Here is a 25,052-nt window from a genome sequence, read left to right as displayed (position 1 = left end):
AACATCTTTGAAAGAGGACATTTTTGGTAGCAGTTTAATTTTTCTTAATTGCAATGTGCAGTTCTCCTCAAAGGACAGTATTCTCTTAAAGACAAAAATAGATAAGCAAAACCTAAGATTTCCTTTTGTGCAGAAACCATGGACATTTCATTTTCTTTGCTAGACAATGTGTTCATGATCTTGGTTTTGTTTTTAATAACTGATGCTATCAGAGGTATCTTTAGCAGAGCATTGGAAATAATTGATTTCAGTTGCTTGTGATCTCCATGGGGCTGAACCCATGCCATTGCTTATTTTGGATGGGGACAAGACATAAAGAAGGGGGAGAGACAGTTTGATGGTATTGCTGAAGTATGTCCAGGGCACAAATATGAAAACAGCTACTAGAAGCCACTCTAACTCAATGACAAATTTTGATACACACTTTTATCCCTGAGAGTGATTAACCATTGCAGTAACTTACATGGAGAGTGATGTCTTGTCTGGTTGACTTTCTGTAAGCTACGCTCTAATGAAATGCGAAGATGACCTTGACAGAAAGCGAAATGGGTGAATTTTGAATGTCATTCATAGGAGGGAGCCATTAACTATGACCAAGAGGTCTGTGAATCTGTTAACTTACTCTCATTAAAGAGCTTTGGTGGAAAGTCCATTAGGGAAGCGCATGGAGTGCTTGATTTTAACTCATGTGAGTTTTGCCTTAGGAGTAGGGTATTCTTGCTTCAGTGTTTATGTTCTCTTTCACTTGGGTAAACTTTATTGGAAACTAGACTAAAAGAAACTTGAAGCAGACTTGTATCTTGGCCTTCAGTATGTTTGCTTTAGGAACTTGATATCCATGTGATTTCAAAGAAGGTTAGCCCTGCGCAAGAGCTTCATAACTTGTTCCAGAATGAACATTTTATTCTTAGCCTGAGTGGATTTATTCCATATTTATCATTTCCTGCTGCAGTTTATTCTGTGAACATCACGTATAGATGTGTGTTCTTGTGTGTGTAAAGAATAATAATTGAGTGCATGGAAGGCTGTGATTTGAAAACATTGTGGCCGTTGTCTTTGAGGTCACCATGTAATGTTATCGTACAGTAGGATAAGCAATGGTCCTTGTACTAAATGTCTGTGTAGATTCGAGATGGTTATCATGGGCCAGTCTTCTTATGATCAAAGCAATCCACACATACAGACTTTGCCTTTTGCAAATGGCAAGCATTTCCTTACAGGGCATATATGGTAAGAGACAATTTAGATGAGCTTACCTTGTTAAAAGGCCTGCAGCAGCAGTAGTGAATTGCAACAGAGGAGTCTCTCCATATGTTTGAAGCAAGCCAGGGCTAAGCAAATTTTAGGTATCTGGAAACTGCATTTGGAATGCAGGACAAGAGGTTTGCCTGAGAAATTTGTCTTTAAAATGGGTGGAATTCAGTTGTTGATCACAGATGACGTTGGTTTTTGGCAGGTTCTCCCAGGAGTATAAATGTAGGTTAGAGCATATATCTGCCACCTAGGACTGCTTCCTACATACACTACGCAATGCAAGCATTCATCAAAGGTTCTGGATAGATTGCACTGAAACTGCAATCTGTGCTAACCAAATGCTAGATTGCAAACAGGAGGTTCATACTGGACTTGGAAGACAGTCTCTGAGAGCAGGAATCCTATGTACTACGTTGCTGAGAATCCCAGAAGAAAAGATATTAGCAAATTTCAAGATGCCTGAGTAATTTAAACCCTTAAGACCCATTGACCTTCAGTGAGATTTAGGAGCTAGGGCTACCAAAGGCTATCAATCTAAAATTCCTGAAATTTACCTTTTGGACACTTTATAATCTGAAAGTCTAAAACAGTCTGTACAAGACCAATAAGTACCTCATACAACCATGAGGTAAGGTAGGTGTACTGCAGTATGTTAGTACAAAGCAGGCAGACACCAATTTGCTCTGCTGTTGTTCTGAGATCACCAAGGTGGCTGTATGAACACGCTGCTGAGCCCTTCCTTAGCAACAAGGTTGTATTAGCTCAAGGCTACACCTTCATCAGCCTGGTCACATTGCTTTTAGTAATCTTGGATTTTGGCCAGAGATTGCTCATTATCGACCTGCAAAAGGCTGGCAGGAACTAATTCAGTTGTAAGAGAAAGCTGTGGTGTACATGCAAGATGGAAAGTAGGAAGATTAGATGTGAAGGAGGCTTGATAGAAAAGATGGCGGTGCTAGTTCCTCTCCAGCTTTTCTCCAGTGGCTAAATGGTTAGAGCATAATTTCAGGAAGTTTGAAGCTGCATTCCTGTCCTACCTACTACCACCACTGGGAGAAGGTCTTGTGGTCCAGTTTGATGAATATATTCCTCTGTGGTTTGGATATTAGATCTTGTAATAAGGTCTGAAACAAGGCCTCCCTCTCCCTGATAAGCTTTTGAGCAGTTAGGCTAGGGAGCCATTCTTAATCTTTTTGGCCTAATGCATCCTGAGGCAGTAGTCAGAACCATTGAGTAGGGGAGAACATACAGTCATGTATCCAAGCCACATCATCAGGATTGTCTACACTTGAACATCCAAGATTTCTGGATTTCAGCTGTATGCCATCATCTAAACATCTGCAGAGCCTGCATGTGGGATGGGTCTCAGCACAGGAGAGGATGGGTCTCAGCATGGCAGAGCCACTTTGTGCTGCTGTCTGCACTGTGGAATGAGCTCTGGACTTCTCCAGGAGGCTCAAATATGCTGGGAAATGGAAGGGCACTAGAGAAGGGGAGAGGAGACCGCTGAAATCCTGTTGACCACAGCCCCCTGAAACCCTACTGGCCTCTTACCCAGACTGGGGCTCATAAAAACTAGTGGGATCATGACACAGATATCATTTAAATCTTTCAGTGTGCATGTGTTTACCTATTTCTCTAGACAGGTAGATAGAGAGGTAAAATGTGTGCCCTGGTGAGTCAGCTCTGGGAGCTGTTCCTAGAGGGGTACATTCATGGCACGCCTCCCTTCAGCATTTCTTCTTTATTTAATTGTGACCACCTTAGCACTCTGGCTTCTGGAACCTATCCTAAACGCCTAGCTCTCGTCAGGTACTCTGGAGCAAGCGTCGGTGCTTACCTGAGTTGTGCGCATCAGACTTGGCTTCATTCTGCTGCCAAGCCTAAATGCCCTTCGAAAAGCGAGCTTTGTGGCAGCTCTGTTGGTTTTGAGACTTGTGGTTACAGATCGTTTTGAGAATTTCACCTAAGATTTTAAACAGTGGAGGAGGTACTCACTTTGCCTTGAGTGTCATAGTAAGCACAGGTGAAAGTATTAAACCAGCAAAGGAGAACCCAGCCCACGGTCACAAGAATTCCAGGTCCTTGAATATCACCATGAAGCATCCCTGGAAGTCCGTGTGAAGTGCCAGTCATGGGATAACAAGCTTATGCGATAAAAATCTGACTACTGAGCGTGATACGAGCAAGAATTTGCCAATAAGCTTGGCAGGTGATTCAGGAAATGAAGAATTATGGTAATCAAATCAACATGTTTTAGAGGCATGAGTTAGAGTCTCCAGCTCAGAGCACATTCTGGGGTACACTTGTGTTCCTACACTGGTCAAAGGAACATTTGGTAACACTTCTAACATGTGCTGACATAGATAGGGAGTAATGTTAGACTCAGAAGAAACTGATGCAGCATTGTAGTCATCAAATGACTAAACGGTCAGGACAACCAAACACAAAGATTTCACTTTTCGTAGTAATTCTATAAATATTCTGTTATCCATAAATTCAGGGTTGAGGCATACAAGACATTGCTCTGTCTCGCCCAATATCTCTGGAAGCAAGAGGAAGATACCTGCTACTTGCAAAATAATGGTAGAAACATCATCCAGATTATCACACCTGCTCTCTTTTGCCACTTTCTGCTAATTTATTTTGGCCATGGTATTCCTTCTCTTGGTGGCCAAGTCTCTCCTGTAAAATACAGTGTTACTAGAAACACTTGGAAAGCTTTGGAGACCCCCTAATGGGAATGTTGTGAAAAGTGGCTATGGTTGTATAATTTCTCTATGAGAAAATAATCGGTCACCAAAAGATATTAAAAAAAAAAACCAACCAAAAAAGCCCCAAAATTGTGCAATTGAAGGAAACAAAAGGTACAAAAGAGAAACAGGAAATACCTAAACTTTGCCAGGACAGTGGCAAAAAGCCTTGGAGAGGTAAGACAAAGAGCTCACCATGCTTTGGTTAAAAACGACGTGCTCAGTATGGAGTTACTGATTGCAGTGGTGTGGCCTGTGTTTTCCACGTGATTGGGCTACATGATATATTGCCCTGGAAGCCTCCTGTTCTGTAGAAGACCTAGAACTCCTCAGCAGATACCGAATCCCCTGTAATTCAGCAGACTCTTATTTTGTAAACTTGATGTGAGCAATTCTTTGTCAGTGATGGGTTTTAATTACAATTTTTTCCACAGTTAGAGTTTGTTCTTACTTATTTGCTTCCATCAGAAATTAGCTTAGGAAGGGGGGAAAAAAAAAAAATCTTCTACGGCTCCTTGCAAAAATGCGGTGTCCTCCAGATGTTTCCCCCTAAGAGGTAACAGTTACCTGAGCAGAAGGGAAGGAAGGAGGCCACTCAGTTGAAATTGTAGATATTGCCCCATCAAGGGTAGCAGCTGTTTTCTTTCTACTTTATTTTTATGAAGGTGCTCTATATTGGCTTTGACTCTGAAAGTGTGGAAGGTGTGAAGCAGTAAGAGCAATTACCGGTGCTGGGAGGTCTGGAAAATGGGGGGAAAGTCCCACAAACCAGCCTCGTTTGGTGTCTTTGAACCATCCAAATCAAACACAGACTTTATGAGAGTTTCCAAGTCACCGGTGGAAACTCAGGGTCTGGAATTTGTAGTTTTGACACTTACTTTAGTTCGACACCGCTTATTGTGATTGCTGCCTATAGAAAGTGTTTTTATAGGATGCCATAGTGGTAGCGCAGAAGGAGATGGAAAGCTGGATGAAGGTAGTGCCTTCTCTGGATTACTAGATCTGTGATCTCCATGGATCAGACCCAACGACAGAAATTTAGGGCCGTGAGCAAGTGCAGGAACACAACTCAATGGCTGTGCATATTGGAACATCAGAGTTTCATGACTGGGAAGCTCTTAGATTGGGCTTTGTTTGGGGGGACAGATTTTGACTGTGCTGAAACTCCATTCTTGCATTTTAGCAAGACGCTGCAATAACCCGCGGTAACTCTCTCCATGTATGCGTAGAACCATCTTACACTGAACCACTGTTTGGTGGGTGAATGGTTGAAGGAAAATTGGCTGTAGCATGAAAAATTTTACTTTGCTGGGCCACACAGTAATTTATAGACAGCTTTGTGAGGCTCTGAGGATTCTTCTGACTTACAATAGTTGTACTTGGTATAGTCCAGAGGCAGCTTTCCAGCAGGAAGTGCAGCCTGGAAACTGGCCGATGCCTCTGCATACCACCTCGATGAAACCACCATGGCAGCAGGAATGTTTAAGACCCCAGGAATGCCATGTTTCCCTTGAGAGACTGTCAGGGAAGGGAGGGAAAAAGAACCAAATAATTCTTTATTTTTACCTCCTTCCTTCTCTGCCATCTGTTTTTAGATGAAAAGTAACACATGGAACTATAATCCTGGTTAAATAATAAACACTGCACACAGTTTTGTTCAAAATGTGACTCTGATGAGCACTATTTCCTTAGGTTTACCAGGCGAGAAAGGAGAAAAAGGCAATCCAGGTGTTGGAACACAAGGACCCCGAGGCCCACCAGGATCTACAGGTAAAGTTGTTACATTTGAGGCACCTGGATGAGACCACTCCGACCCATGTGCAAAGCAGCTGAGACCTGCGTGGCTCCATCCTCCGCTTCTAAGGCTTAAGCAGCAGAGTCCTCAGTAGTTCAGGCACCTTAACTGTCATAATGTTCTTACTACGTAACATGATGTTGTGATGTGCCACGTGATGGTGTCGTCAGTCACACAAGTATTTTCCTTTTCCCTGTGATAAACTGCTTCTCCAAAACCTTCTGGTTTTAATCTTTTAACTATTTTTTTCAGAGATGGGGTCTGGAAGGGGAAAAAATTAATCTGGATTAATTGCATTTGTTTTCTCATTGACTCAAAGTCATACCTAACTGTGACTTGACAGAGATGTACATTAATTAAGCACATTAATCACAGGGATTTATATTTAGCTCCTGAAAAAGCAGCGAGGGTGATATCCAGGTCCTGTGGAAACAGGTGTAAAATTGCATTGACTTCATTAGGATATTCTGGCCATTAGAGCACTGGTATCAAGGCACAGCATTACCCAGAAGCTGTATTGAAAGGGAGCGGGGGAATCAAGAGCTCCGCAGGCATCCAGGGCTCTCCTCCCCCCATGACACTGCCTTGCCGAACGTCTGACGCTTGGTGGAACATTTGCTCTAGTATAAATTTCTGGCTAAGAGCTGTCTCTGGCAAGGAAGACGAAGCAGCGGCCAGAGAGGAGGCTCAACGGGCACGGGTCTCCTCTCTGGCCGCTGCTTCGTCTTCCCTGCCAGAGGAAGGCTGCAGCCTTTCCCTCAGCTTGCCAGGGGGAGTCAGAGCCGGGATGCCTAGCTCCACTGCTCAAGCTATCTCCTGGATGTGTTTCTGGCACGCTCGGTGCCATGTTTTCCAGGCCTGGAAAGGCGGCTTCAACTCCCTGCTTTTATGAAAGACGCTTCTCAGATGTTTCATCTCCCCCTTCTACGCAGGACCTCCAGGAGAAAGTCGAACTGGCAGCCCGGGACCACCAGGATCTCCAGGCCCGCGAGGTCCCACTGGTCACACAGGACCCCCAGGCTCACAGGGTCCTTCTGGCCCGCCGGGGTACTGTGATCCATCCTCCTGCGCTGGTTACGGCATGGGAGGTGAGTAGTCAGGAGTCGGGGCGGCTGCCGTTTGCAGAGGCGGGGGTGGCATCTTCTAACAGCCAAAGTAAGATGGAGGCTACTGGTGAACCTTGTGGTAGCTCCCTAAAAACGTGCGTGTCCAGTGCTGCTGTGTTTTGTGGGAGCGCAGCACGAAGAGAAGGTGACCCCAGCGTAGTGACCAAAGGAAGTCCACCATCTGATCCCGGCCTGTAAAACGGATCCCGCGTAGTGGGTTTTTGTCCTGTACGTGTTTGTGTAGTTGTATGAGCCTGCTCCACCTCCACGGTCTGTGTGCTGAACCCCCACCTCCTCATGTTCGTGACAGCAGAGTTTTTACGTTTGTAGTTTTTCAAACGTGCTGCTCAACTTCCCCTTCTGTGTGCCTCCGAATGGCATGAGAGCATGACCCTTACTAAACCCCTAGTAGTGTAACCTGACACAGGGATGCACGTGTCCGTCATTAACCAGTGAAGCAATCTGGAGAAAATGATTCTTTCTACATCTTCTCTGTATCCTACCTTCCCGTCTCATTATAGCACGGAGAGGCCAGGGGAGGAAGTTAACACAATTACCAAAAGTTATGTCGCCCAACCTAAAATCGAAATTTATTAGTAAAGCACTAGTTACTACAAATGTTACACATAAGGCATATTTGTTCGATGTTTACGGTTTAATCTGCCTGTGGGCTGATTTGTATGTTTGACTTACCTGAACGTTTTTGTTGTCGTCTCTTCCTGTCCTTTTCTCCTCACTTCCCCTCCCCGTTGTTCATTTCCTGTTTTAAGGCCCAATCCCTTACAATGGCTACCAATCCAGAAGGTGAAAGGCTCATTCTGGTTCAGGTCTCATTTGGCTGAAGGTCAGAGATGGATGCTGAACTTGCTCTGTGCTTTCCATCAACGATATTGACTACCACTAATGAACTTACTAGCTGCTGTACCTGCACTTAGCTTCCTTGCACTGCTAAAAATTATTGCCTGACCCATTTTTGCCTGTTAATCATGTATTCTAGGTCATAATTGGAATAAGCTAAAGCAGGCAGATTGTGCAGTGTGTAATAAGCACAGTATTACAACTGGAGCTTTGACAAATTCTGGTGGTGGTTTCCAACTAACTTGGCTGTCTGTTGGTGGGTTTCCAATTGCTCCAGCTTATTAATTTTGTTAAATGTTTTCACTGTTCCTTTATGTGAATAAAAGACATGTATTTAAAGATTATATATATACTCACACACATTATATATAAATATATCTATTCATAAAATGTCAATTTCCTAATGAGTGCTTTAATTTTCTACTCCCCTTCTCCTGTGTTAACCGTATGAATACTCTTGGTGGTGGTGGGTTAAGGTGGATACGGTGAGCCAACTGATCAAGACATCCCAGTAGTGCAGTTGCCACATAACTCCTACCAAATCTATGACCCTGAGGACCTTTATGATGGTGAGCAGCAGCCGTACGTAGTTCACGGGTCCTACCCCTTACCACCCCCATACTCCCAGTCCTCCTATCCATCACCTCATCTTGCTCAACCAGAGTTTACTCCCGTTCGAGAAGAGATGGAAGCCGTTGAACTGAGATCCCCAGGAATTAGTCGCTTCACGAGGAAGATAGCCAAAAGGAGCGTCAAGACGCCAGGGCGCAAAAGGGCAAATGGAAAAAAACCCTCTCAGTGAACTGCTTAAAAAAGGGAAACGTTTTAGGTGCACCTGCGTTTGGCCTTTTGTCCAGGTGCCTCACCTGTCACGGAAGATGTTTACAGGCTCTTATATTAAAGGAGAAAAAAATGTACATGACCAGTTGACACAACAAATAATGGTAATTATCTTGCATGCCAGAAACTTAGTATGTTAGTGGGTTGGTGCTAGATGATGATGAAAGGTCACTTGTAGATCTTTCTCTGGAGTACTGTTCCACACACTATTCAAACTGTATCTAAAAAACTGCATCTGGCTAGTCGGTGTATGTGGAACCATTCAGAAAAGTTAATGTTTTGTTATCCGTGTTTTTCCAGTTGAGTATGTTCTGTTGGTTTTGGATGAATTGCTTTACTAGCAGAGTAACCTGACTACACTCACCGGAGAACAATGCATAATCAGGTTTCCTTGAACCCAGCTTATTACCCTTTTGCAAAGCAGTCTTATGTTAATGGAGTATTTTTTTTTAACCCACATTATATAAATACACAAGAATGTTCCGTGGGAGCACACTGATAATTTATTGTGAACCTCTTTCATTTCTGTTTTGTACGCAAATAAAAGTGGCAAGCTTTTATATGTTAATCCTGTATTTGATTGATTTTTAACTTGGAACAATTGTATACATATTTGGGGGACAGAGTGTAAAGAGAAGAAAATACATTTTCCTTTTTCAACACTTTTGGGCAACAGTTTTATTTTAAAGGCACTTAAAATAGGCACTTAGTATAAAAAATATTTAGCTTTATTTTTAAAATTATGTATGAAGAAGTGGAGAGAGTAACTATGAGATGAGGTGGTTGTACCATCTATAGATGTGAGATTTTGCATATTGACATGCCAAAGTCAAAAGACTGGCAGGTATAGTCGCGAAGGCAACTTGAATCAGCTACTGACGAGAGGAAGGAAAACCCCCAACCCAACCGCTTGAGGAGCACAAAGCAATTCACGATGTTAAAACAAACCAGGTAAATTACAACGTGACTCAATAAACAGTTTTGAACAGCACTATGGAGAATGAGCATCAAAGCAGGATTTAAAGCAGCAGCTCAAAAATGTTCACACATTTAAGCTGAAGTCATAGATTTGGAGCACTTTTAATCCAGCCCTATAAAGACACGGAGAGAGGATGGCCTGTGGATCCCAGGACTGTGCTCCCACTCGCCCCCGACTGGGTTTGGTCTGTTCGTGCTCAGTAAGGAAAGACCTGTCAGCTTGTGCTTCTGGCCACTGCCAGATGCTCTCTTAGCTCACCAGGAAGAAGACAAAGGGGCAGCTTTGCTATGTAAGCTCAAATGATCACCTGGCCTAGAATTCAACCTCATTAGTAACACAAACCATTTGTGCATGTGACTAACACCCACAGCTGCGTATATCCCAGGGCAAGTTCTGGCTAGGCGGCTGTATCCCTTTCCATGCTGTGTTTCTGTTTTCCCATTATTTCTCTCACCCGTAACTCCCACCACTTTCTTGGAGAAAGGTGAGAGAAGTGAACTCCCTCTCTGCCCCTCCCCGGCTGGCACGCTCCCACCCACACGTTGTACTGACACCTTCTAGAGTCTCCCCCATGATGTGCCAAATTGTAGGTCCTGTGGAAGCGACTCGGAGAAGGTCACTGATGGAAAATCAGTGTTCAAGCAATTCGGCCTGTGGTGTCTCAGAAAGACTTTGAGCCTCACGTTCCAGTTCCTAATTAATCTGCACCCTAGACTGGTCGTCAAGCAACACTATAGCCAAATCTCAAGTTCCTGTGGGACCAGGAAGAGCAGTAGGGCAAAACCAGGGATGCAGGGAAGACAGCATAGGCACAGTCAAACTCATCAAAATAAGGCCACTGGTGTTATTTGCCCCATATTTGAAATGGACGGTAACAGCCTGACCAAACCCCTGAGCGTGCCTGTGCTGCGCCGTCGGTGTCACCTACGCTGTGCCCCTCCAACAGCTCCCGCACCAGAGCCCAGTCGCCCGGGCTGGGGGAGCAGCTGGCAGCAGCACTGCACCCTTCTGCCACAGGGAACCCGGGTGCTGCCGGCCTGTGGGGGCCCCGGCTGTGGGACATGCACCCGACCCGCTGCCAACGCAACCATCTTCCCCTCATGCCATACGGGATGTACATGCAGTGAATTAAACAAATGAAGAGATTACCTGGGGGTAATAAAGTAGGCATACTCATTACAATTTTATAACTTAATTTACGTACTAATGCACAAACTTTAATTGCACTAGTTAATTTGCTTTAACTTTATATTTATAATGCCATTTACTGGCACCCTGCTAACCAGAATGCTTCATGTATCGTTGGTCATCTGTTCACTTGCTGGGTATACCTTGGTAATAAAAAGTAACTGGTGGGCACTACCAAGTTATAAAAATATTATTCAGGATTTGTACTTTTGCCAAAAAAAGTAAGACACAGACGCATACGGTCAACATTTTCTCCAGAAGTCAGTCTCTGAATAATCAGGAGTGTCTTGTATTTTTCCAGACTGCCTAAGAAACTGAAGTTGCTGACTGTGAAGTATTTAGCACACGATGAACAGCTGATGCCACCCAGATCTTACCCATAAAGTATATGTATTGTGTCCCTACACAAAAAAGAGCATTTACTTTAACCTACTGCTTTTAAAAATACTTTTGCTAGGTAACTAAATGTGGTTACTGACTTGGAAATGAGGTCTGCACATCCACTGGGTAGGAACGTTTCCTGGGATAAGCCCATCTGAGTGCCAAAGAAATGCCTGATACCAAACCATTATTTCATATAATGAAATATGATTATAAATAAAACCGTGTTTTTCTTCCTATATGATGCTTGTATAAAATGGATATAGAAAACACAGATTTTCCTCACCAAACATTGTAAAATTCGGCAGATAACATATCAGCATCTTCTACTATACGGAAAACAACAGGTGCTTCATTTATTTACAACAGCTTTGGCTTGAAGGTTACCTGGGCAAAAAAGCAATAATGAACTTCAGGGAAGTAATCTGCAGAAGCAAAATAATTTTTAAGACTTATTTTGCATCATTCAACACAAGTGCAGTTTCCTCATTTGGTTTTCATCACAAAAATGTTGCTGCTTCGTTCTTTAATACATTCTTTAAGTAAGGAAGGCGTGTTCCTGTGACTTGAATCAAAATCAGATTTGGGCTTAAGAGGGGAAAAAAAGGAAGAGTCTCTCCATATGATCTGCCTTTACTGTCTGTTATTTCGATAAGCTCTTTAACAAAATCTATCCTATGTTGGGCTGTCAGCAGACCTATCCCTACAGAGGAAGAGCCAGTTAAGAGAATACACTGCGCAGCCCCAAATGGGTGTTTTAGTTGGTAAACAGCACTGTGAGTCCAAAGCATGCCACCTTCCAAAGCTATGCCTAGATGGAGTGGTGTTCTGCTTGTCTACTTTCTTAGGCAGACAGAACGTTATGGACATCAACTCTCCTGTTGACAACCACGTAACATCTCCATCTCAAGATGGACTAGTATTAGGAATATATTTAATACCATTCAGCAGCTAGAAAGTAGAGAAGAGTCAGCCTTGATGTTGTCATTCAGCACCCTAGAGATTTAAGTGCACAGCACACTAACAGGAGCCTGAAAAACAGGAAGATTATTTAAAAAAAGAAAAAAAAAAAGTAGTTCTCATCCTGTTTATTACTTGCCTACATTCACTATGCAGCTCCTGGGGGTGCACCTGTCCCACCAACATGGTTTGCTGTTTGGATGCAATCTAGCAGACAGTATCACCTCTGAAATTCACGCTGTCCTTGCTGCCCTGCAGTATTCCAGTAATGAGTTCTGCTGGAACTGAAACGTTACTCTTCCAGCATTCAAGAAACTCCAGGCCCTGTGAAATGCTGCAGTCTTCCTCCCTGTAGCAAAGAGGCCCTCTGTAAGCAGAAACAGATGCCCCCTTGGCTTCATTTTCGGTGTTCCAAGCACACCATATGGCATTCCATATCAAAAGATGGCCAAAGCTTCAGGATGAAAAATTATGGTCAGTGACCAAATACTTCCTCGGTCATAACGAACAAGCTAAACTACAGGCCAAGCATGTTGTGCAGAAAAACTCTTTCTAGAAGGTTGCCAAAGACTGTGAGAGAAACTCCCACAGGACATAAAAAATGACCATCACAAATCTCACCAGCTCCTCATTCCTCCAACACGCATCTTTTAATAATATTTTTCTTATCTCTAACAGGACTACAGTATGCATGCACGTATATATGGTGCCTGCACTGCCTTCTCTGAAGACTTGTGTTTTTCTAAAGTAATCTGGAATAAGTTTGATTTTGCTTACCACCACCACAGTAACGTCAGTGGGTATATTCACCTAAAAAGGTAAGGAAACTGCAGGCCTGCATAGACATGCATTCAGCAAAATCTCACCATTAATTTCATATGGTATATACATGCCCCATGCTAGAAGAGGCTTTCAGAAGAACCGCACAAGCTATTACAGAAGTAATCACCAGCTCAAGCCACTGGTTTTTTTACATCCCCCAAAGGGAGAACGAGTTCTACATGAACAACTCCCTTTTTCTGAACTTAGACCGGCACACTCTCACTCGTCAAGCTGTGTAAGGGTGGATCGTCCGTTTTACCAGAAGAGCCAATCAGACCATTTACTGACAGCGTGCCATTCGTGGGAGCTCTGGGACCGTAATTATTCACTGCTCTTACTGCATGGAATTCAAGTTTTGCAACTTTTAGAATGAGGTACTTCATTTCAGTAATGAATGTACTGTTTCCATAAGACGTAAATACTCATCAATTCTTTAATAATAGTATTAAAACAAATGTAATTAACAACTACAAGATCATACAACACAGAGTACAGGTGGTATTAACAATATAATATCTATTTTTAGCTGTTCCAAATACAACAATGTTTATAATCTTTCCAAGTAAAGTTTGCTAACACCTGTCAAAAACATTCTGTATAGAAGGGTTGACTGAGATGCACAGATGCTTCCATGTTAGAAGAATTCCTTTTCAAGGAGGAGAGACATTCCTGATGGCACTTCTTCTTCTTTTACTACTTCCTTCGAAAATCTTTAGGTCTGGGGGGGGGGGAAAAAAAGGGCGCTTTAAGACATGTATGGGAACTACAGTGGCTTTGCTTTAAGGATGCAATAACAGTCATATCTATTTTTATTTTCTTATTTTGGTGCTTGAAGGTTTTGTGCTGAAGAATACTAATATTTTCTGGATTACGTAAAAAAGGCAGAACAAATCAAAGCAGCTTACTAAGACCTCTAAGAATTGACAGACATCAGGACTAGTTGGTCAAAGTGTTTCTTACAAGCCACTCCTACTTTCCTGAGCAAAACAAAAAGCATCTTTAACTGAATGCAGTCTCACAATGACTTTAAACACTAGTATTAATTTGTCTCCACTTCTAAGAAATAAATCATCTGTGCATAAGATGACAAGTTTTAAGTTAACAGCATAGTCCACCACAACACTACCAGAATAATTAAAACTGATGACTTAAAGAAAAACCTACTTTGAATCTTAAAGGCTCTGCAATCCCTTCTGCTTGGATGACAAATGTGGAACACATTCAGACAACAGACTGCTGTTTGTAATCCTCTGCAATTCCCTATTCAAGCATATGTCACTCACTCTGCCTGCCACACATCCACCGGCTGTAGAAACCACATTCTCCCTGAACCTACAAGGTTCAGACTAGATCATGGTTTGTAGAAGAATGCTAAGTTTGAAGGCTAGATGCAAGTCTACATCCCAAACAGGTCCTGGAGAGAAGTTAGGGCTCTGCTCAGTCGCTTCTAAAAAAAAGATCAGTGCAGGCTGATGGTCTCCAATGTGCCTGGGATGCACACCGTGTGTGCACAGCATGAACGGGCTGCTCTTCACAGCACACTGCATCCCCACACAAACACACTGCCTGCGACAATACAACCTGTTATAAATACAGCTGCCCTTTATTCTTGACTCTTCTGATTGCTTCTCTCATATATGAATCAAAACAGGTAATGTGAATTGTGTCTCACTAGAATTGAACAAGAGATGTAAAAACAAAGGTTTTGTAAACATGTAACGGGATACAGGGTCAGTGGATTTGCTGTGAAGCTGAATGAAAGCAGTCTGGAATACAGGAAAAGCTGCAATCCACAACAGTAAACCAAGTTAAATTTACCATGGTGGTAAATTTCATCATTAATTTTGTTGATCAATGCAAATTAAAAGCAGATAGCAATGGAAGCAGGGAGCTTACTTTGGAGACAGAGAGTTTAGATGGCTGCAGAGATGCCATACAGAAATCTAATACTTGGTCTTTAAAATCATATGTTGCAGATCTAGCATTTTTCAACCAATAGCACTGCAAAGTGAAGTTATTCATGCAATTCTTGTACAAGCCTGTAGGTTCTTATGCAAAAGCAACTCTGGAATTCAGTCTCTGCTATTTCAAGTGTATCACACAAAATTTGATGATTACATGAATTTTAAAGAACAACTATAAAGACAAGCTAGTGTTCATACTGTAATGACTCATAAAGCTTCTTTGTTTTCCATTTAAATGGCATATTCTATATTAACATTTGGACTTATATCTTTTGTGCATGAAAGAACTGCTGTAAGTACCATATCCATTGTTTACATACTTGCTTAATGTTGGACTTCAACATATTCAACATATGATGGCAAGTATGCACTGGAAAGTCAAGTCACATTTCCTAGAATCCTGGATTTCAGTACTCAGACATATTCCATGTTTTGTAACTCAGATCTCATCCCTGCATACCAGAATATATATTTCGTTATAGCACACTGTGGTGTATTACGAGAACAGGATTTTGAAAAATTCTCAGCAGTGACTTAGAAGTTCTATTACTGCATCCATCCTAGACAGGTGGACCAGCGCTGAAGGATTTTAGCGATGCGGCATGGTAAAGACATCATTGTCTTGCAGCTTATAGTATTACTCTTTTTTTAATAGGCCAATTCATTCTCTTGCACACTGCTCAAAGGATTTTGCATTTTTCTTCGAATGGCACATTGAAAATTTCAATCCAGGGTTATGTTGGAGTGCTGCAGAGCTAGGGGTCTCACAGTACTTTGCTCTGGGGTGAAAATCCAATCATTTTTTTCTTCTTGCTTGTAATCTGCAGTTCAACCTAAATGCTTATTGTCTTAAAAGTTAAATGCATAAAACATTGGACTCTTAGTTTGCAGTCTTACAAAGTTAATGAAGCTTAAAGGCAGGATTTTCTACACTGAAGCACTTGTGTGAACAAATACAAAAGTTTTTAAAGCCTTTTCTATTGCCACAGTAGGCTTTTATGCCTACTAGTACTTGGCTTTTGGAGGCCACAATCTCTGCTTTTAAAGAGTCCTTGGCACTAGGAAAGCTAAGCCTTGAAAAACACTGCCTTTGGCAAAAGTGTTATAAATTTTTTGTCAGATGAAGAATATGAATGCACAAAAACCTTGTCTACTCAGAGAGAATTATGAACTACTTGTGAACACCAATGGATAACTGCTTATTGATAAATGACATAAATCCATGCAAGAGTGTTCTTTGATGGCAGCGCTTTTGCCCTTCCTCAGCAAAGCACTGAGATTATGCATTTGGAACAAAGGAAATGATATCTCCTAGAAGAGATGGTTCAGAAATTCACCCGAAGGCAAGACTTCACATAGCTGCTGCTCTCTCTCTTTTTTTTTTAAAAAGGTAACATTCTTGGGAAAAAAATTTTGCTGTATATTGACAGCAGACTCCAAGACAAGGGGAAATAGGAGGCAGAATGTGGGAACTAGCATCTCTGAAATCTATGCTGAAAGGCAAAGTATTATGGGTTCACTGAAAATATGCAACATTAGTCTGTGCAGCAGATGTCTGCCACCAAAACACGTAAAAAAATATTTGTCCCACTAACATTTTATACTGCACATAAAAAGCTTTAAGACACAGTCCAGTAAATTCTAGGCAAAATACTCAGCAAATTAAATTAACATCCAATTACGCCATGCCTCTCAGTGCTTCTCCCTCTTAACAAATACTTTACCATTGAGTAAAGAAGAGCTGGTCCTAAGCTCTGATTACAGATTTTAAATCTCTTAAATTCTCCCAACTTTTTTCCATACTCACAGAAAGTATGAATACAGAGAGGAATACAGTTGATGTAAAATTCTGATAATCCACAGTCACTGAACCTTACAAAACAGGTAAACCTGCATATACATGCAGTTCATAGGATCAGTTTTTGCTATGGAAAACAAAAGGTTCTTAGTGGTCCCCACTGTAACTGGTAGTGCTTTCTTCTTCCTAAAACTCTGCAGAATTAAGGTATTCCACATAAGTGTTGTCTTTTGATACAGATGCCAGTCCTACACTCTTGAACACTGAAGAAATCCAAACAGACCAAGAGAGTTTTCCCATTTACAGGGAAACTGTAGCTTTTTTGCTCTGTACCTCACTTCAAGAAATAAGACTGAGGTCAAACTAAACCCTAGAACACAGGCTAAGATTTTCTCTAGAGGCACAGTAGCTCTGGTTCAATCTATTTTATAATCTGATTTCTCTCACACATATACCTGAGCATACCTCTTTGTAAACCAATACTCTGCAAAGCTTTTCTACTCAGATATGTCAAATTTCTAAATAGCCTTGAAAAGAATTGCTATTCTTATCTCTCAGTGACAGCTGTTAATGGTAATAATTTCAGCAAGTGTTAATCCAGTCTACAATACAGAGAAACAGTACATTATCAGGAATGAATGTGCATGTATTTAAAAAAAATGATGTTTCTTAAACTAAGTCCCATTATGTAACAAAATAAGCCAATGCCTCCTTAAAACATCAAAATCACAGCTATATGCACCTACAGTTCATGTCTTTTTAGCCTCCACTATAACTCCCACATCAGAGAAGCTCCATCACTGACAGCAGTAATACTACTGTTGCATATGCTATATTATAAATCATATAGTTAAAAATACTGCAGTCCTGTGACACTGCCAGTTTACGATTTTGTAAAAAGCAGAATAAACCTTTGATTGTATTTACTCAGGAAACAAGTTATTCAGAGTGTAAGAGGAAACAGAACTGAAGGCAGATTAACAAGACTGAACTGTTAGTATTAATTTCAAAATGGAAAGTGAGATAATAAAGATAATCTTCACCGAAAAATCCTCTAATATATTACATTATTTTTTCAAAACGATGTCAAGATTAGAAAACAAAAGTTCTTAACTTCCTGATCTGCCTCTTTATAACTTATTCAAGATATTGACAGATTCTGAATAAAATATTAAGAGGAAAATGGTGGGAAGCCAGTTCTGCCTGGCTCACTACTACAAACTATTTTCATCATGCTAGTTAGCAAATACAGACTAATCTCCAAGAAAGGGATCTGTGAACTAACTGTGGCCCATGAAGACTCTACATGCAGCCTGCAGAATTACATGCTCAGCAGAGCAGAGAAAGGAACAGGACAACTGGTTTATAAAATTAAGAGAAGTTTGGTTCATATTCTAAAGGTAAAGGACCTGAACATCCTTATTATAAGGCTTTGTGAATCTGGATATTCTTTTCATACCTATTATTTGAATGTAATGAAAATCACGGGCTAACTGTACACTGTGTATAAAGGATAAAAAGTCCACTTGTGAACAAACTGTTAAAGGTTGGATCTACAACACTCAACAGAATATGCAAAATATTGGTGGAATTAAGGATCAAATGGAACAGTTATTTAAACTCTCAGAAATAATGTGCTATACTTAAGGGATTCTGAAGACACCCTATACACCCAGGTTATTTTGAGTGATAAAAAAAAGATCAGAGCAATTTGTGAAATATCACTGAAACACAGCACTGACTTAGTCTCTCTTAAACTTAGAGCCATTCAGATGTATTAACAAACTCAAAAGATTAGTTGGAGGGGCTAATTCAGATGTGCAAATGCTTCAGAAAACATTTGTAGGTAAATAGTTCGGGGGTCCTGGTGGACACCAACTTGGTGTCCTGGGCTGCATTAGGCAAAGTATTGTCAGCACGTCGAGGGAGGTGATCCTTTCCCTCTACTCAGCGCTGGTGAGGCCACAGCTGGAGTACTGTGTCCAGTTCTGGGCTCCCCAGTACAAAAGAGACATGGACATACCAGAGAGTCCAACGAAGGGCCACAAAGATGATTATGCACTGGAGCACCTCACATATGAGGACAGACTGAGAGAGCTGTGACTGTTCAGCCTGGAGAAGAGAAGGCTCAGGGGGATCTCTAAGTATATAAATTCCTGAAGGGAGGGTGCAAAGAGGACGGAGCCAGGCTCTTTTCAGTGGAGCCCAGTGACAGGACCAGAGGCAATGGGCACAAACTGAAACACAGGACATACTGTCTGAATATCAGGAAACACTTTTTTACTGTGAGGGTGACCAAGCACTGGAGCAGGTTGCCCAGAAAGGTTGTGGAGTCTCCATCCTTAGAGATACTCAAAAGCTGTCTGGACACGGTCCTGGGCAACTGGCTCTAAGTGGCCCTGCTTGAGCCGAGGGGTTGGATGAGATGACCTCCAGAGGTCCTTTCCAACCAATTCGTCTGCTGTAATACAATGATGCAGTTAGAATTGCTTTTCAGACAAAACTGTAACTGTGTGAATTCTGTCTTCAGTGTCTATGCAGATTTCACAATGGCAAGCTTTAGCCTAAGGAGGTAAGTCTCTTCAAGTCATCTCTAAAGTCAGTGAAGAAAGGTAGGGCTTCCCTAGAGTACTTTAAGGAAAGATCCATTTTATTTATTCCAAATGGAGCTTAAACTACCTGTGCTAAATTAATACCGAAGTTTGGTGATCACACATGTTAGAAGAAGAATAACTTAAGCAGCTTCCCTAACAACCCCCACCAACTCTAACGTACACCACTTTGTGCAGCTGCATAAAACAAGGTTATCTTTAATCTGGGTCAGTTCCCTGACTCTCTTTATTCTGTTGCTACACAAGCAGAAAGGAAAGGCAGGAAAAGTGATGGATGATACTTAAAAAACAGCCATTTTGCCAGAAGAAATGCTCATGAAGCTATGACCTCAGCCTCTGAATATCTCAGATGGGAAACAGAAACTAACAGTACAAAAAGACCTACTTGCATAGTTGCAACTATGATGGGACACCTCCCCTCACCATAATATTCAATATTCTTTTTCAGTATGATGTGAAATGTGCTCTTCCTAGGGTATTTTTCCCGTCAAAGTGGACAGAACAGAGACCCTTTCTAAAAGTTAAATGTGTTCAATTTTCAGCTCCTGGAGTGAATATTTATTTCCATCAAGTCTGAACAGACTTGCTGCACAGTTCCATCTTTATTAAATTCTTGTCAGCACATTCCAGCAAAGATTTTTCCCTTTGCCTAGCAATGTTTTGTGGAGGTAAAACAGCCTCAGAAAAAATAAAATAAAATAAGGGGCGGGGGGGTGTTACCCTGTGAAGGCCAAATCTAAGTAATCACCAGTCTGCATTATACTGCAACTACCTTGATTTCAAAAATATATAGGCCAACTTCACCGCCTCATTTCTAGGCAAGCAAGAGAACACCTTGTAATACAGTCCTTACAGCAGACAGATGGAAAATAGCATTACTTACCTCAAAGAAATAATATGGTTAAGGCTCTAGAGTAATACATGACAGTCTATTTTATATGTAAAGAGGTTACTTTACAATCCTTTACAGCATTTTGATTTTCAGACAATCCTTTAAAAAATATTTTCTCTTCATTTTTAATAACTCAGGATACTTCTTCAAAACTACATATTTTAACCCAAATTATCCTGTTTCTGAGAACTTCTAAATGCATTGGGATTAGCTATAACAATATAGTTTATAATAGACGTTGCTCCTCCTTCTTCTTTCAAAAGTAGTTACACACCTGCCTAGTTTTTTCAACCACATGCTGCTGATAAAAATCGCATTTGATAACATGACCTTATCTTCTTTCAAGCTCAAAAAAACTGGATAGTCATCTCTCCACAATCTCTACTCAGAATAGTTTTATTGTTACGTTGCATTGTCCGAGGCATTTCAAAAGAAGTTACACGAAGTCAAATTTCATGGAGTTACTAGTCATTTGCGTGCTTGCAAGCACGTATTCATGACTGCTAACTAATGGTTTCAAAGCTACCTCTGCTAAGGAATAAGATTGTCAATGCTGCAGAAGAAGTGACCTGTCAATACCTGCTCTTGACTCAGCAATGCACACCTGCTTTGGAAGCTTTGAAGATCTCAAATTGCATTTTTCTCTTCACCTGCAGGCAATTATCTCACCATTGGAGAACGTGACCCAGAGAGCCAGAGCTCCCTGTACTTTCTGCAATCTCACCAGCAATAACAATGAGTGTTCAGAAAGGATTTAACCTTGCATCAGCACTGTAAAAGGTCAGTGCCTTAAGGCTAACTAATGCTGCACACTAATAAACTGACAAAGAGAGGAAAGCAGTGGTACAAGAGCAAAAGTTGAAAAGGATAGGCTTAGAATTCTGTTAAGATTTCACTGCTTCCATGAGTGAGAAAAAACACTCCAGATGCATTAAAAAACCCATAAAAATTAATAACCATCCTGTATGAACGGCGTATCTGTCTCTTCCATTCACAGTCTGTGCAATGCTCCCTATTACTTGAAAAATTTCATGTCTGGTAGGATTCCCATTTGCATTGGGTTATCCATCAAAAAAAAAAAAAAAAAAAAAAAGAAAAAGTATCAGTCTTAACTCACAGTAATCAAAATGTTTTAAGAGTAACTCATGCCAGAGGATTTTAGGTCTGTGGCTGCTATAAGACCTTTTTCCACTGGGCTTTTCTTTTTTTTTTTCTTTTTCTTTTTTTCCCCCTGAACAGTGGAGAGTTCCCCAAACAGCTGAGTGAGTCTTCAGGATGACTGTGTAGTTTTACAAAAGCTCTGCGTGATTTTCCTACACAGATTTCAAGAGTTCCAAGTAACAACAGGGAGAAAATCTCTCCAACGTTGGCTGAAAAACTAAAACACACAAAGAAATGTAGTGTAATTAGTGTTAAAGTACTTCCAAATTACGCCCAAATTTGTTTAGTTAACCAATGATATCCACTGGCTCATAAATGTGTCTTTTAGGAGAGTTTATAAACAACACGGTTTCTAACAGAAGATGACAGATAGGGGAAGACCAATTAATGAAAAGATCTTGTGGATTGATCACACCACTTAGTATCTAGCCCTCAGCCAGTCTATGATCCAATTACTCTGAGGTAGCAGGCACACTGGATCTGTATTACTGTAATGCCCTTCTTCATATTTATGGAAATCACAATCACAGGAATGTGGGATTATTGCTAGCTGATGACAGTCGGCTGTTTACACACGATAATTGTATGGCTCATCTTTCATGTCTGCTTATTAATGACAATAGGTGTTTCCTAGCCTTTTCTTATAAGAAAAGATTCCAAATAATTTGCTTTTGTATAAAAATGTTGCACAATACACACAGCATGAAATTTGTGGTCTATCTGGCATACTTTTTAAGGTTAATTTATGAATACAACTATAAAATTTTGAGTATCTTAAGATTCATTTTTATATACACACTTAAAAGACAGACTTCAACACAGAGCCAAAATTTACTGTAAACTCCAAAACAAGCGGAATATATATATTTTTCAGCTACACTTTGCAAGTTGTGCCAAAGTCAATAGCTATTAGGTAAGTGCACTATAGCTAAAGGGGATTTCTGAACACATTTCATCTGTTTGACTAATCACACTAGTAAATCAAAAACCAAGGATTAGACATGGCTATCATTCTCTGCAAAACCAAATTATGTGGTTACACTCAAATAGCAACAGAGTTTGGAGCTGGGGAGGAGTTGAATCATTTTTCTACTCAAGATGTACCTACTATCCCAGGGTAGCTCTATGCCTCTGGTAAAATAATCAGTGAAACAGCTAATGATATTTAAACTATCATTAAATTTCCAATAACCACCTTGGCCTATTCTAAACCATGAACTTCCTGCTCTGCTTGGGGGCAAAAGAACCTTTTCCATATTGGCATAGTTCTCATGCAAACTATCATCTCAGCTAAAAAGCATTTCTACAAGTATAACTTTTTTCACTTGGAGAATAAACCACAGTAACAGAGGCTGCATTTAGTAACAAAACAGGGTCAGAAAAGGTGGCTTTACTGATACTGTTATGCCAGTACAGCTATAGTGATTAATCCTTTCCTGTGTACACAAAGCTTAAGATAAATCTTTTGTGATCTTCAACTGCAGCTTGGGGTTTTTTTCTACATAAAACTAGTACTTGTTTTAATTTTTAAAAAGTGTCCATTAATCAAGTTATCTAAACCAATGCTAATATGCATTTAGGTAGTCTTAGTGAAACTAATAATGGCTTATTACAATTTAAAATAAACTGGTTATAACCCCAGTTTCCCTAAAAACAAATTATGCAAAACTGAACTAAACTCTTTAAAAATTACTGTTAATCCCAGATTTTGACCTGGATTATATGAATTCTGTCTGTAAAATGACTGAAGTTAAATCAATGCAACGTACATGTAAACTTCATCTCAGCAAGATGATGCTTCTTGAAAATGAAAGGGTTTTCTTTAAGTGATACATTCTGCTAAAAACTGTAGGACTATAGAAAGAACAGCACTGTACACTTGGCTTTGTCCAAAGAATTACGTTATTCTTCAAATAAACAGAGAAGTGGGTAAAGGAATGGTAAAATGCTTTCCAGACTTACTGTCAGCACCAAAAGTGAAAAAAGCAAATCTAGACATTTATAAAAGAGCAATTAAAAAATAATCTAATTCTAATTTCATCTGGGCAAGTAGTTCAACAGTATCATATACAACCGTTCTCATATTGCTTTGTCAAATTCCCATTAATTTAGTTTCTATTCTCGCATATGAGATGAACAGGTTTTAGGGGAAAGGGAGAGTAGCTTTGGAACTTTCTTTTAGAGAGCCTCTCAGACAGCTGAAGTAAGTGCCCAGTTACCCATTTATTAAATCTCTACCTTCAACTCTAGTTTTAGCTACAATGTAAGCTGCCCCCAGGTAAAGGGTATGAGAATCAGTAGCATTGGTGTGTTTCATGCATGCTAGAGAAAAGCCAGTAATTCATTTTAATAGGCTAAACAATCTAAACATTAATTTGTTGAATTTCTAAGATGATTAAGCTACTGACCCTTCTAGATTAGTATCCAGTTGCTGCCTGCGGTTAAAACCCAATATACAGGAGAGCAATTTTCTTCTCCAGTATCTAACTGTATGGCTTTTTGTCCGTGGGAATTTACATCCAGCTATGGTAGCCTGAAATGTGAGACTCAGTTACCTTCAAGACTTCTGTTCAGTTAAATTCTACAAAAAATCATGAGATATTTTTATGCCCTTACTATTAAAAACAAAGTTACCAATGATAGTTCCCAGATTTTAATGGGGGCTAACGATCTCCAGTTAGTTACTGGAATTCCTACTGAGAACCAAAAAAGCCACAGAAAATAAACTTCCAGAGGGATTCCTCGAAGAGTACATTGGAACAGGATTGGGCTGTATTGGCAGGATAGCTTTTTCCTGATTTATACAGTTTCTGTTTTTAGGAAAAAGAAAGACTGGCTCAAGTCTTTCACAGAAGTTTGTGTTGGCCACCTCTTCTCTGAAGACTGATACACGCCAGCCCTGCTTTGCGAGAGAAGATGAGCACTCAAGTTGGAGGCGCAGTACTTATTCCTATTTCAGAAACACCCCATAGCCCAAGATAAGAACCAAACACTACAACATGAGGCACACTACAAACACAATTCAAAACCCAAAAAGCTGCAGTCACTGTGCAACTAAGTTGGAACTAAGAAAATGGCTGGAGTATGTTTATTTCAGTGCAGAATTTTTAAAGGCTCATGAATAAACTTGAGATGGTCCTTACAAAAATTGCTCAAGACCTCACCATCTTTGGAGGAAATCTCTATGGTTTTCTTTCTGAGCTTCTCCATATAGCTGGAGTAACCACCCCCCAATTTTTCATTTAGTATACCTCATATTTCATTGTAGAACAAAAAGCGTTTTACAAACTTGGTATTAACTGTAAGTTATAATCTTTGTAACACAGCACATCACTGGAAATACTCCAAATATCATTTTTGTATCCAATATGATATGAGGTTTCTTTTGGTCTTGGTTCTCTGTAAAGTTATCTGAGGAAATTAACAGACAAAAAAAACTTCATAAAGTAAAACTGCCAGCATCTTACATGTATAAAAGTACTGTTTATAACATCATTTCAGCCACATATCCAGGATATCTCTGGCTGCTTCTTCAGCTCTGTTACTACTACATCCCAGAAATAATTTGACTAAAAATAGAAACTGTAGAATTGGGCAAGACAACTACTGTTGCAGTTACCCTGTAAGACAACAAACAGAAAGGGCAACTGTGGCTGAGAGGATCTCTTAATTCAAAAGCCTTTCTGTTT

At 40.5% G+C, this 25,052-nt stretch overlaps 2 protein-coding genes across 2 annotated transcripts in view; one reads left to right on the top strand and one right to left on the bottom strand.

Annotated features, from left to right (window-relative positions):
• COL14A1 (collagen type XIV alpha 1 chain) overlaps positions 1-9,174 on the top strand; it is a 126,927-nt gene extending 117,753 nt beyond the window's left edge. The window contains exons 46-49 of the mRNA XM_050915839.1: positions 5,700-5,777; positions 6,735-6,890; positions 8,243-8,335; positions 8,429-9,174. Of these exons, the coding sequence (XP_050771796.1) occupies positions 5,700-5,777; positions 6,735-6,890; positions 8,243-8,335; positions 8,429-8,568 (467 nt within the window). The 3' untranslated portion in view covers positions 8,569-9,174. The remainder of the gene's footprint in view (positions 1-5,699; positions 5,778-6,734; positions 6,891-8,242; positions 8,336-8,428) is intronic.
• A 4,252-nt stretch (positions 9,175-13,426) lies between these two features.
• The window catches only part of MRPL13 (mitochondrial ribosomal protein L13), a 38,152-nt gene continuing 26,526 nt past the window's right edge, over positions 13,427-25,052 (bottom strand). The window contains exon 7 of the mRNA XM_050891676.1: positions 13,427-13,654. Within this exon, the coding sequence (XP_050747633.1) occupies positions 13,630-13,654 (25 nt within the window). The 3' untranslated portion in view covers positions 13,427-13,629. The remainder of the gene's footprint in view (positions 13,655-25,052) is intronic.

Source organism: Gymnogyps californianus, chromosome 2 (assembly GCF_018139145.2).
Source record: "Gymnogyps californianus isolate 813 chromosome 2, ASM1813914v2, whole genome shotgun sequence".
In the NCBI taxonomy this organism is placed as follows: Eukaryota; Metazoa; Chordata; class Aves; order Accipitriformes; family Cathartidae; genus Gymnogyps; species Gymnogyps californianus.
The sequence above is the reverse complement of the archived record's forward strand: the minus strand, read 5'-3'. Positions and strand labels throughout refer to the sequence as shown.